The following is an 11,815-nucleotide window of genomic DNA, read 5'->3' on the forward strand; positions in this document are numbered from 1 at the left end:
GCATTATGTACTTTTGCATTCCATGAACTGCATTATATAAACCAGCCAGATATAACTTGCATACCCAATTTTGAACATAAATTGTTTAAAACAGGACATTATATTATTTTTATTAATCAATTTTTGATTAAGGGAAACCCCCACGGTCTCTCTTTGTAAGTTAAAGGTGACAAATGTCGGGATTTCCCGTTATCAGCTGGTGTCTTGCCACGTGACCTTCAAGTTAGAGTTTCGCTGATCTATATAACATATTGATGGCCCGTCACCAGGCGCTGAGTCGCAGTGGGAGGCGCCGTTCACTGTCAGATCTACTCTCTGGTCTTTAACGCCGTGTAGAGGAAACGGAAACCTCTATGAAAAACCCAAGTCACCGTTCTCTGAAGTTGACAGTGTTTACAATGATCTAAACAGGATGCTTACACTCTTTTTTTTTTTTTTAACGGATTAGCAAAGGTTCCAGGATGGGGGAATCGAACCCAGGACGGTTCAGGGGACTATATCCTCTGAATAATGGGCGCCCGCTCTACCTCTACAGCACGCAGCACAGTATTAGCATTCTTGTGACCGTGAGTTTGGTGTTTTATTTTGAAAGTCTCAAACGGAAACCACCATAATATTGTCGCTCGGGAAGCTGCTTTACGGTTTTACCAACCAGACTCGGTAACAGAGGCTTGGTTGACTCATTTCGGCCCTTTTCTGAGTCTGTCCGTGTCGTCAGAACGAATAGCTGGGTTGAGGTTCGGTTCGACAGCTGGAAGCAGGTGAGTCAAAACCTTGAAACTTGTTCAGCTTTGTTGTGACGCAGTTTGGCTGGACTCGAACCACACCGCGTGTTTCACTTAGGGCTAACTTTGTTTTGTTTGTGGTGTTTAACTTAAAGTTGCAAACATGTTAGGCTGACCTAATTAAAGTGAAAGTAACATATCATTTCCCAGTAAGAGAAACTCAGAAAAACATGGCGTTTATTTATTTTGTCGCCGCATGTTGTTTTTTTGTTTTTTTTTAATGGCTACAATTTAAATATTGCTAGTTTTAAGTAGCTTCATCCAGTTGGTGTTTTTACTGCGGGGTCATAAGGAAGTTATTCACATACACTGATTGTTTACAGTGATATAATTGGCTGCATACTCTGTTGGGACGTGTTTGCTTATTTATTGTTCATTTTTGTCAAGCCGGTTGACGATTATAACAGCTTTTGCTTCTGTTATTCTAAGAAATGTGTCTCGATCAGCTGATTAGGTCATCTGCGCTGAGTCACTTAATCAGGGCGATGATGTTTTACATTATCCACTTACCAAACGCCATTGTAAACTTGTTATACGGCAACATTTATAGGTGGAGCAAATCTTGAAAACGTGTAAGAAAAATAACCTGGAGTGCTTAAAACAGGCACATGTTTTGTGCATCATCAGTAGCACCGTCATTATACCAGAAAGTCTTACTTTGCACTCAGGATGTGACATATTTTGTGCAATTCAATAAAAAGCAAAAAAATCGGTTAGAGGAAAAAATGTTTTGGAAAATAATAAGCTGCGGCTTCATTATGTAAGTGTTCACACCCTTAAACCGCATTCAGTCTTGTTAGGTTGGTACCTGCCTTAAATTAGAGAGAATCACATTCGTCGTAGTTAAACTTGAGCTGTTTCAGCAGGATTAAAATAAATAAATAAATTGGGCCATTTGGATCCAGATGCCCTAAGAAGTGACAAAGGATCAACATTCTGTCATTCTACAAAGGTATCAGGCAGGAGAAGGGTACACGTTTTTTTTTTTAAACAAAACAACCACACCTGGCTAGGATATTTCAGAACTTTGTGTAGATGGGTATGTTGTTCTGATGAAACCAAATTTAAACTTGTGGCCACAAAGAAATCACCAAAAGAAAACCATACCCATGGTGAAACATGGTGGTGGCAGCATCATGCTCCGACGGTACTTTTCTTGAAATGGAATTTTTTGTTAGCATGGATGTTGCTAGTAGTTCCAAATATGCTGCGGTTTTGACCCAAATGCTTCAGGTGTGTACTAAAAAGCATAGATCTTTTAGCATCCCATAAGGCGTATACATCGTTGCAACTTCTGAAATGAGTTCAAATTTAAATCTGGCAAAAAATATTGGGGAATATATGAAGGAAGCTGTGGAAAATAATGTAGTCAAACCATTTAATTTTTCTTTGTTGTGAAATATGATCAGGAATTAATGTATTATTTTCTCTTTCACTTTGCGGAAATTGCTTTGGGGTTATTTCAGATTAGGTTACTTCACAATAGAAGTCTGCTTCTACACCTGGAGAAAGAGAGAAAAAACATATTATTTTCTAAAAACCATTCCACTGGGCCTTTATCGAACCAAAAATAACTACTTTATGTAATATTTTGTCAGAGTCGGTATTAGTTGACACACTTTATAAAAAAAATAGTATTTACTTTTAGAATACTCTGCCCCCAAGTGGTAGTGGATGGGACTCCATTCCAGTTTGGAGATATCACATATTTTAAAAGAAGTTTAGATTTTGTTTTACCCTGATTTAGTGTTGAAAGGTGGTGTGTGTGTGTGTGTGTGTGTGTTAAAAACTATCAGCACCAGCAGCAGATGACCCTCTTAGCATTTTTTTTATGGCTAGGTTATGTGCCATAAAGAGCTAACGCTATTCAGAGCAAAGCCAAAAGCAAAGTGGATTTCTGCTGTGTTGCAACAAATCCGCTTGATTTGATTTTGTTTTTTTAAGATTTATTTCAACTCTTGTGTTTGCTTAAGCCTGTGTGAAAATCAAAATAAGAAAAAAAAATATGAGGAAGATGACATTAAGTTGTGTATAATATTGGAGTATTTTGGGGGAACTTTTGAGCTTTGTCTACCAAAGTAGTAGGTGTGTCTCAGGCAGAACATTTTTGGGATACGTAGGACACCGTACTCGCGTGCTGCAGATTTGTATCACTATAATCATCGGTGTTGTTGTGACGTCTGACGTTTTCATATTTACACTGTACTTTAAATCTGGTAGATAAGAATTTTCTAGATACAATAAATGACAGCCTCTTCTGAGTACTTTTTTTTTTTCTAGAAGCAATTATATGATGCTTTTTTCCTATTATTATTATTATTATTATTATCAAACAGGAGAGATTTAAAATATGCTGCTGAATTAAAATAACTATCTGAACCATTCATTCAAAACTAAATATTGACATTTATTTTATTATTTCTCATTGACGATATTGAAAAGCAGTCTTTTTTTCATTATGGATCATTTCAAATGTTAGGTCTAATTTTGCCGCCTGTTGGTTTAAGATGATGGAAGGTTTTTCATCCTTGTAACTGTGAGCAAAAATGCCCCAATGGCTTCACAATATTGAGGTATTTACAAAAATATCATTTAGTTGCTGTTATGTAATACGGAAAAGCAGCATTTGTTTATTATTACTGCTGATAAAATGATGTAACACTAAGATTATCATGGGTATAATAAAGTTAATGTTATTTAGTTGGATTATCTGCTCTGTTTTTGTTTTTGTCCTAAACCCCCACTACCAAAAAAGCCCATTGGCATTATTTCAGCCAGCTAAAGAGCAGCATCATGTATAGGCGGGGGAGAGACCAGGAAGCTGTGCTTTTTTTTAATTATGTTTTTTTTTTTTTTTTCTTCAAACATTAGCATAAATCTTTGTGTTCCTCTGTACCAGCAATCAACACCTAGTTGGTTAAAACAAATTCCATGTTTTCTTAGAATAGCACCGCTAATGTTAGCAACATGTTGCAGTAGCTCTGTCAAGCTAGTTCTGATTTGTTCTTTTTGTAGAATTTTGTTAACATTTTTTTGGTTTTTATTCATTTCATGTTTAGACAATTATTCCTTCTGCTTCTAGATGCTGTGTTGTTGTTGTTGTTGTTTGTTTTTTTTTTGTTTGTTTGTTTTTTTTTCACTTTTGGACAGCTATGATGAGTAACCACAGCAGCAAAGTATTATTTTTACAACTGAGAGTAGCTGATTAGCATCGGGAAAAAAAACTCCAAATAATTCTGCATTTGCTGTCTGGATGTTTAGCTTTTATCAAAATAAATAATTTTGGATTTTTGAACTAAGTTTAATGGATTGGAATTTTTTCCAATTCAGAAGTCTTCATAAGAATTCCTAAACAAAAACATCTCCATCATTTTTTAAAATGCATTTAAGACCCAGAGCTCATCCCCATCGGAATAATATATCACAAGCTAACGCTTAACTTTTATTTTAATTGAAAGTATAAATCATCTTTAGATTTCTTGAGATGTTTGGTGTTGAAGTGACGTATCGTAGCTAATCTCTGGCTCCTTCCTGTCGGCAGCATGGCGTCAGGAGGCCCCATGGTGAACGGAGACATCTCCCGCCCTCCGGGTCAGCCGGGCACGCTGGAGGAGACGGTGCAACAGATGAACATGCTGATCCAGGAGAACCGCGACCTGAAAGGTGAGAGGTTTAAACGGCCTTATACAGTTTAGTTTCGCTGTAACTAAAACGCAGCGACGCCACGGCTGAGATTCCGCGCTTCTCATTCCGTCCACCAGAGGCGCTGCGTCAGACCAACCTGACCATGAAGGAGCGCTTCGAGGGCCTGACGGCGTGGAAGGAGAAGCAGCGGCAGGAGAAGGACTTCCTGGAGAAGCGTCTGGAGGAGGCCCGCCGCTGCATAGAGACGCTGACCGTCCAGAACCAGGAGCTCAGCAAGAGGCCGGAGGCAGGGGGCGGAGCTCAGGTCAGGACCACAACCACGTGTTTCATCCTTCTGCTGGCTGTCTCCCACCTGACGCCGCAGTCAGACTGTAGCGGGAGTCATGTTGTTGACGTGTGTCACGGTGTGGTCCAATCAGAGCGCGGAGGCCGACGCCCTGCGCGCCCAGGTGGCTCGACTGCAGGCGGAGAAGAACGACCTGGTGGCCCTGAACTCTGAGCTGCAGCTGAAGGCTGAGCAGGGAGCCGAGGAGGACTCCTTCATCGAGATCATCAAGGTGTCGGTGAGCAGACACACACACACTCAACACACACAGTAACATACCCAGTAACACACACAACAGGAACTGATTTAGTACTAATGATTCCTGCACATCCATCCAACCATAAATTTTGAAGTTTTCTACTTGGACTTTAAAAACAGACTAATAGAACTGAGGAATCAGGAAAATTATGTTGAGGAGGGGTGGGGGGGAGTGCTATTACAACATGTAGAACTGTGGGGGAAAATTCTGATGTGTCCCCGTGTTCCGTCTCAGGACGCAGGTGTGGAAGACGTGAACCAAACGTGCGGTTCGGAGCGCATCAGGCGCCCGGACCTCAGCATGACCACGTCGCGGCAGGAGAACGAGGAGGCCACGGTGAGCCGGCTGCTGCAGTCGCTGAGGAACGAGACGCAGAGATGTGAGCAGCTGCAGAGCGAGCTGCAGGCCTGCACTGCCAGGTACAGAACCATGTGGACCGATAACTAGATCACGATATATGATGGTAATGTTGTGATGGCCTTAAAGATTATGATTAAAAATATATATTATAACTTATTTTTTTGGTGATAAATAGTTTTGCAGGATAGTGAGTGCATGGCACAGCATCCGTAGCTCCGCAAGCACAAATCTTGTTCTTGAAAAACTTTCTCATCTGAAATATACGACGGCCACTATAGATAGAGAAGAAAAGGAGGAGCAAATGTCTGTCAAAAAACTCAGAAATTTTGAGATTAATCTAAAACATTTTGTAGAAAGTTCCAATGTTTTCCAAGGTCTTCTAGCAAATTTCTGAGATTCATTTTAAAATTAAACATTTGCTAGAAAAACTCAGAATGTTGAAATTTATCTCAGAATCTTTCTGGAAAAACTGGGAAATTTCTGAGTTTCAAAAGTCACATTTTTTCCATGTTTGAAAGTCCAAAAATGTCAAAAGGTCCAATATTTTCTAGAAAATGTATCAGATTAATCTCAAGATTTTTTGAGTAAATTTACTCCTTTTTTTTCTATCTACAGTGGAAATAAGCTTCTTCTTGGTGTCACTTAAATTGAATGTGATATACAGTATATCACTAAGCTGAGCACAGCAGTTGCATTTAGTCATATTTTACAATTTGCTGATATTTGTTGATAATCGCTAATATAGCATTTCCAGCCATACAGCCGATTTTGTTTTTGGTTTAACATTAGTAACTCAAATTAATCATGACAGTGATGAACCAAAATATGCCATTTTTTCCGATAAATGATAAACAATATGACAAATGTACTCAGAGAAACCTTTAAAAAACTGATGAGTCGGCGGTATAAAACAAAACATCGTCACGTTTCTTCTACTACAGAATGTCTGATTTTATCCGACAGAATCCAGGATCTGGAGGAGAAGAACCATAAAGTGGAGAAAACCATGAAGACCACCCAGACAGAGGCGAAAGAAGACGCTGCAAAGGAGGAGAAGGTGTGTGTGTGGGTGTGTGTTTGTGTGTGTGTTTATTCATTTCCTCCAGCAGCAGCAGGATGTGTTTAGACTGTCCTCTGCTCCAGGCGGCGTCTGAGGTGGAGAACCTCAAGTCTCAGGTGAGGACGCTGTTCCGGGACTTGCAGCAGGCGCAGAGCAAGCTGGACGAAGCCGAAGGCATGAAGAAGAACCTGCAGGACAGGTTAGCCCGCTATGCTAGCTCTGTGTGCATCAAATTCAGAAAGCAGACACAAAAACAACAGAAAGATGACGACTTTATGTGTGTGTGTGTGTGTGCGCGGGTACGTGCTTGCTTGCGTGCGTGTGTCAGGTGTCGGGAGGTGGAGCAGGACGTGGCCACGCTGAAGGCCCAGCTGCTGGAGAAGCAGGCGGTGCAGGCGGAGAACGAGCGGCTGAAGCTGCAGCTGGGCAGCCTGCAGGCGCAGGGCCAGCTGGAGCAGAAGAAGGCCGACGACGACAGGTTGGTGCAGACCAGCCGCACACAAACAGGCCGTTGCTATGGGCGATGGCAGTGTCATGCTGTGGGGATGCTTTCAGTCCAGCTGGAGAGAGTCGATGGAGGGCCAGAGGTTTGCAAGACTGACCTTAAATGCTCAACCAAGAGCTGCAGTGGTTAGATTGACCTAGTCAAAGTTCAAATCTAAATCCCATTGAAAATCTGCGGCACAACTTGAAAATGGATGTTCACAAACGCTAAACAGAGAGTCTGATTGAGCCTGGGCTGATTATAAAAAATCATATAACTTCTGAAAGCAGGTAGCAGAAATAGAGTTAATGGAATATACTGTATATACTATATATGATTGCCTGCACTTTTCAGATTTTAATTGACAAACGTTGAAGTGGGAATGGATGGTAAATCTATATATCACTATAGAGACATTATCAATACTAGCATGTTCAATAGAATAGCTAATAATTTCACTTAACTCTGTCTATCCAGAACCGCACAGCATTCTGGGGGATGTAGGCAGACAAAAGGCTTTCGCTGCTTAGCCTCTCGCAGTGAGCTGTCCAAAGGTGGTGGTATCGACTAACTCACTCACTCTTTGGTTACCTAGCAACATCCTGCTGAGTAACTTGCGAAGCAGCAGTTTCATATTTGGCCATCGTGCCTCCAAACTGCTTCAAAACAAAAAAACAACAGAGTGGAGAGAAAACTGGATAAAACAGAAAAGGTCATCTCATAAGCTTGGCAGTATTTCAGATATTTAAAACAAAAAAGCCATCACTAATTATCAATATGGAGTGATATGAAATGCTTATATTGTGAGACGTTTTTTTCAGTCCTAACATCAAGATGTTTGTAAAACGTTTTGGACTCATCCAGACGATCCTGCTCCTTCGTCTTCCTCACAGAAACAACCTGGCTCAGCTGAAGGACGCCTACACCAAACTGTTTGAGGACTACAACGAGCTCAAAGAGGAGAAGAAGAGAAAGGAGGTGTGTTTTCAGAGGGTCCCTCTGGTGTGTTCTGTTTTTCCTCTGATTGAATGCCAACATGCTGCGCTGTCCCGCAGTCCCACATGGTGGAGAGGAACCTGGTGGAGGACCTGCAGCAGCGTCTCACCGCTGCAGAGGAGGCGCTGGCCGTCAAGCAGACCAAGATCGACGACATGAAGCAGGAGATGTTCCAGAAGGAGAAGGACCTGGAAACCATCTCTGTGTTCCAGGCTCAGGTTGGTACATGGGGTTAGAAAACAAAATTAACCCAGGAAAACTCGGAGACGTGAACACACCAGCTACCATTCTGATTGGATGAATTCAGCGACCGATGATGATAAGCCACGCCCTTCAGCAGCTGTTTCTTTTCATGTTTTTTCTTTTTTTTGGCCTGCGAATTCATCTCTTTTTTGCGGTAGTAAGAAGAAAATAATAACTACTAATCACGTTTTTAATGGCGCAAGCAAAGTTTTTTCTACTGCAACCTGGAACAGAAAGCCAGAAAAATCCAAAAAGAAATGATGCAGGGTGACAAACAGAGGCTGGCTTTTCCCAGTTTCATCCACTTCCTGCTTTAGAGGATGACACACCAAATACAAAATGAAACAGAAACTATAATGAAACCAATCCTCAGTGAACGTGTGCGCTTCCATTAAGAAACAACAAATCTCTGCCACAGTTTATCTTTTTGAGCTAAACACATCCCAAATCAGTGACTTTGTGGGGTTTTTTCCCCTTTTTGGTAACTAATCCCTCCATTTTTGGACTTTTGTGTCCTAAATTGGCAAATCACTCCGATCATGTTTACAAATAAAGTCCAGACTTATCCTGCGTGAGCATATCGCCCACCATCATTTGTTAGACTGACTGGTATCGGTTTGGAAAATGTTTTATATGGCCCAGGCTTAGGTCACATAGTGTAAATCAGTGTTGCCATGACGATGTTTGTTTTCTCTTGTTTTTGCCACTAAATATAAGTTTCCATAAGAAGGTTGACTATATTTAACCAATTTTGACCAGGTTTATGCAAAATCTATCTTAGAATAAATGTAACTGAAGCAGATTTAAGATAAACACCAGACTTCCCTTTTCCAAAGGGTTTAAATATAACATGACCAGAGGCCATTTTCCTTCGCCGCTTAAATAAAACCCCCCAAAAAAACCCTGAATATCAGAGATGTCATAGTGTATTTTATTCATGGTTTTGGTTGTTTGTGGTTTTTATTTCCGTTTTATTTCTTATTTTTGGTTGTTGTCGTGTTTCATTTGGAATGTTTAGGATGTCGTCCAGTTAAGTGTTCTATAAAAAATTAAAGTTTACTATTTTTTGAGAGGGCAAACTTCCGTTGTTATGCCGTTAGCAGCATATTATTTAAAAAATAGTCTCAAAATTACAATATTATAGTTTATCACTAAAGTCACTGGGACAATTTATTGTCCAGCAAAACGTGTTATTGCGGTGGACCTGACCATAATCTGCTCTGAAGCAAACCTTACAGTGCACTAGGGTAAGCGTCGTCCTGGCAACAGCTAAACCCAGACTCCGATTAAATTGTCAGACAGTGAGGCATGATTAGTAACTATTGTGCAAATTCTTTCCCAGACCGTTTGTTTTCCATCCAGTAGGAACGCCTGTGACTGGATGACCTGAGTTTGTAGTTTCTTTCTAAAGCCCGTTTGACGGTTTCGGTTCTGTCCTGGCCCGCAGGCTGAGGTCTACTCCTCGGACTTCTACGCGGAGCGAGCGGCGAGGGAGAAGCTCCACGAGGAGAAGGAGCGCCTGGCCGCGCAGCTGGAGTTCGTTAAGAAGCAGAACACGCAGCTGCAGCAGGACATGGACTCACTGGGCCGGTACGCAACACTCACACAGGTGACGCTCTGCTTTCAGCTCACCGAACAAAAAAAATGGACTCCCTCTTGTGGTCATTTTAATCGCAACGCTCTCCAGCAGATGATCCTCTCTTACTGTCCTCCAGGCGTTCTCTGAATGAAATGCAGCGCAGACACGGATCCACTGTATCGGGCTCTCATGGACCCGATGCCAGTCTGGTAGGAAGAGGTAAGCTGAGTTTAGTTCTGCTGATAAATCCCCACATTTTAACTAACAGAGTTTTTGAAACCCCTGAGACCGTTCTTAATGTGTGGGTGTGATTCAGGTGCCGACTGGAACCAGGGCAACATTCCTGAACACGCCTGCCCCAAATGCAACGAGATCCTTCCAGACCTGGACTCCCTGCAGATCCACATCATGGACTGCATCAACTAGACCTTCCTCACCAGGAGCACCTTCAGAGTCTTCCTCTGCTCTCATCCGTACTGTACCTCCCTGTGTCCTATCCTGTAGGATCCAAAGATCTCATAGTTTCTGGATGGAAGTCTAAAGAGGCTTCATCAATCCAGGCCTGCTGTAGTTTGGGGGTTTGTGGAAAAAGTGCGTACCAGCCAATCCCAACAGTTGGCTTTTGATCGATCTAGCTGGACATAAACCCTCTCTTTTATATTATTATTGTTTTTTGTTTTATTTTGTTCAGTTTGTCAAAAAAAAGGGTAATCTTTCTCAGAATGTATAGATTTTAGAGCAACGTTATCACAACTTGGCGCCACTGAAAAAGGCAGGTGACAGAAAACCGTCAATTTGCCACGTATATAAAATCCCTGTAAATGTTGTAAAACGTCTCATCATAGGAGGAAACGAGTAGAAAGAGTAGGAAGCATATACTGTATGTCACGTTTAGGAAATGTAAAGTGAGCTCCTGTCTGTTCTACAGCCAACTGAAACCTGAGAGCAGCAGATGAGGCTCCACACTGCAGAACAGCATGAGCCAAAACACTGGCGTGGATTTATTTATTTATTTTCTTGTGTGTTTATAGTAAACCAAGCAAACCGAAGGTTTACATCGCCTTACATGCCATTTGCCATCTTATGGCACAATATTTAATATTGACCATAGCTGTCATAGAAGTCCCCTTTTAAAAGCCAAATGTTTGGTTATATCCTGTCTCAAAATTACCCTGTAGAAATCTTTCATGCTATTTTTTTATTTTTTATTATTTGACATGTTTTGTCTTGGCATTTCAGGCGTTCCATATATTGAAGCTGGTTATGCTAGGACAGTTTTTTAAATCAAAAAAAAAAAATCACTAATCTACTAATTTAATATAAATGTATAAATGTCCTTAAATCTTTTGCCATCTTTTTGTTTCTTTTCTTTTTTTTTTTTTTGACCATAGATATATGTTTTGTAAATACGGGCCTGGGATGGTACAGGAGCCTGGCTTTGCACGAAAACATTGTACCACTTCTAGCATTTAAATAAGGTTCAGTTAAAGAATTTAAGAAAATGTTTTGGGGTTTGTAATCTCTGCGTGATCTGAGCTGAAAAGTGGGAAAGAATATAAATCTGCATGGCGGACATGTCTTACCATGTTACCAAGTATGCATCTTCTAAATGCTTTGAGATTTTATGGAGTCTCTGATCATCATTTAAGCTCCTGATTGGATTTACTGTCTGGAGAGGATGGGTAAGATGAAGGCACATATTTTCTTTTTATTAAGCAGATGAAACTCTATAATTAGAACATAATTTATATTTACCTGTTATTGAATATGCAGGAAACTCTGTCAGTTCTGTATACCTTGTAAGTTTTAAAGGTTTGGAATTCTGTGGGAAAAAAAATTAATAAAATGAGAGAATTTCTGTCTGAGTTTTACCTTTTCATGATTTACAGTTAACAATTAGCTCTTCTGTAGTTGTAGAACTTTTTTTTAAATTTGTGGTCAGAAGCTCTTTTATTAAACCATCCTTGAACAATTTAGCCATTTCATTTTATTAACCTGAATATGGGAATATTTTATTAAAACAAAAATCCTGTTAATGTTTTCAGATGGTTTTCTTTACAGCCGTTATATTTGCATGCT

General features: G+C 40.6%; 1 protein-coding gene across 1 annotated transcript; it reads left to right on the top strand.

Moving 5' to 3' along the window:
* The first annotated feature begins 473 nt into the window (after nucleotides 1-473).
* optn (optineurin) lies at nucleotides 474-11,599 on the top strand. Its single transcript, XM_028044089.1, has 13 exons — nucleotides 474-761; nucleotides 4,327-4,448; nucleotides 4,547-4,734; nucleotides 4,850-4,993; nucleotides 5,249-5,433; nucleotides 6,338-6,431; nucleotides 6,518-6,633; nucleotides 6,763-6,912; nucleotides 7,812-7,896; nucleotides 7,974-8,132; nucleotides 9,605-9,747; nucleotides 9,873-9,955; nucleotides 10,053-11,599. The coding sequence occupies exons 2-13, from the start codon at nucleotides 4,328-4,330 to the stop codon at nucleotides 10,160-10,162; spliced, it is 1,578 nt and encodes a 525-aa protein (XP_027899890.1). The 5' UTR covers nucleotides 474-761; nucleotide 4,327; the 3' UTR covers nucleotides 10,163-11,599.
* Nucleotides 11,600-11,815: the final 216 nt, after the last annotated feature.

Source organism: Xiphophorus couchianus, chromosome 17 (assembly GCF_001444195.1).
Source record: "Xiphophorus couchianus chromosome 17, X_couchianus-1.0, whole genome shotgun sequence".
Lineage (NCBI taxonomy): Eukaryota > Metazoa > Chordata > Actinopteri > Cyprinodontiformes > Poeciliidae > Xiphophorus > Xiphophorus couchianus.

Coding starts and splice junctions, on each gene's coding strand:
- optn (XM_028044089.1), top strand. CDS start 4,328: ATGGCGTCAGGAGGCCCCATGGTGAACGGAGACATCTCCCGCCCTCCG. Junction 7,897..7,973: donor AGGAGAAGAAGAGAAAGGAG/GTGTGTTTTCAG, acceptor GCTGTCCCGCAG/TCCCACATGGTGGAGAGGAA. Junction 9,956..10,052: donor TGCCAGTCTGGTAGGAAGAG/GTAAGCTGAGTT, acceptor GGTGTGATTCAG/GTGCCGACTGGAACCAGGGC.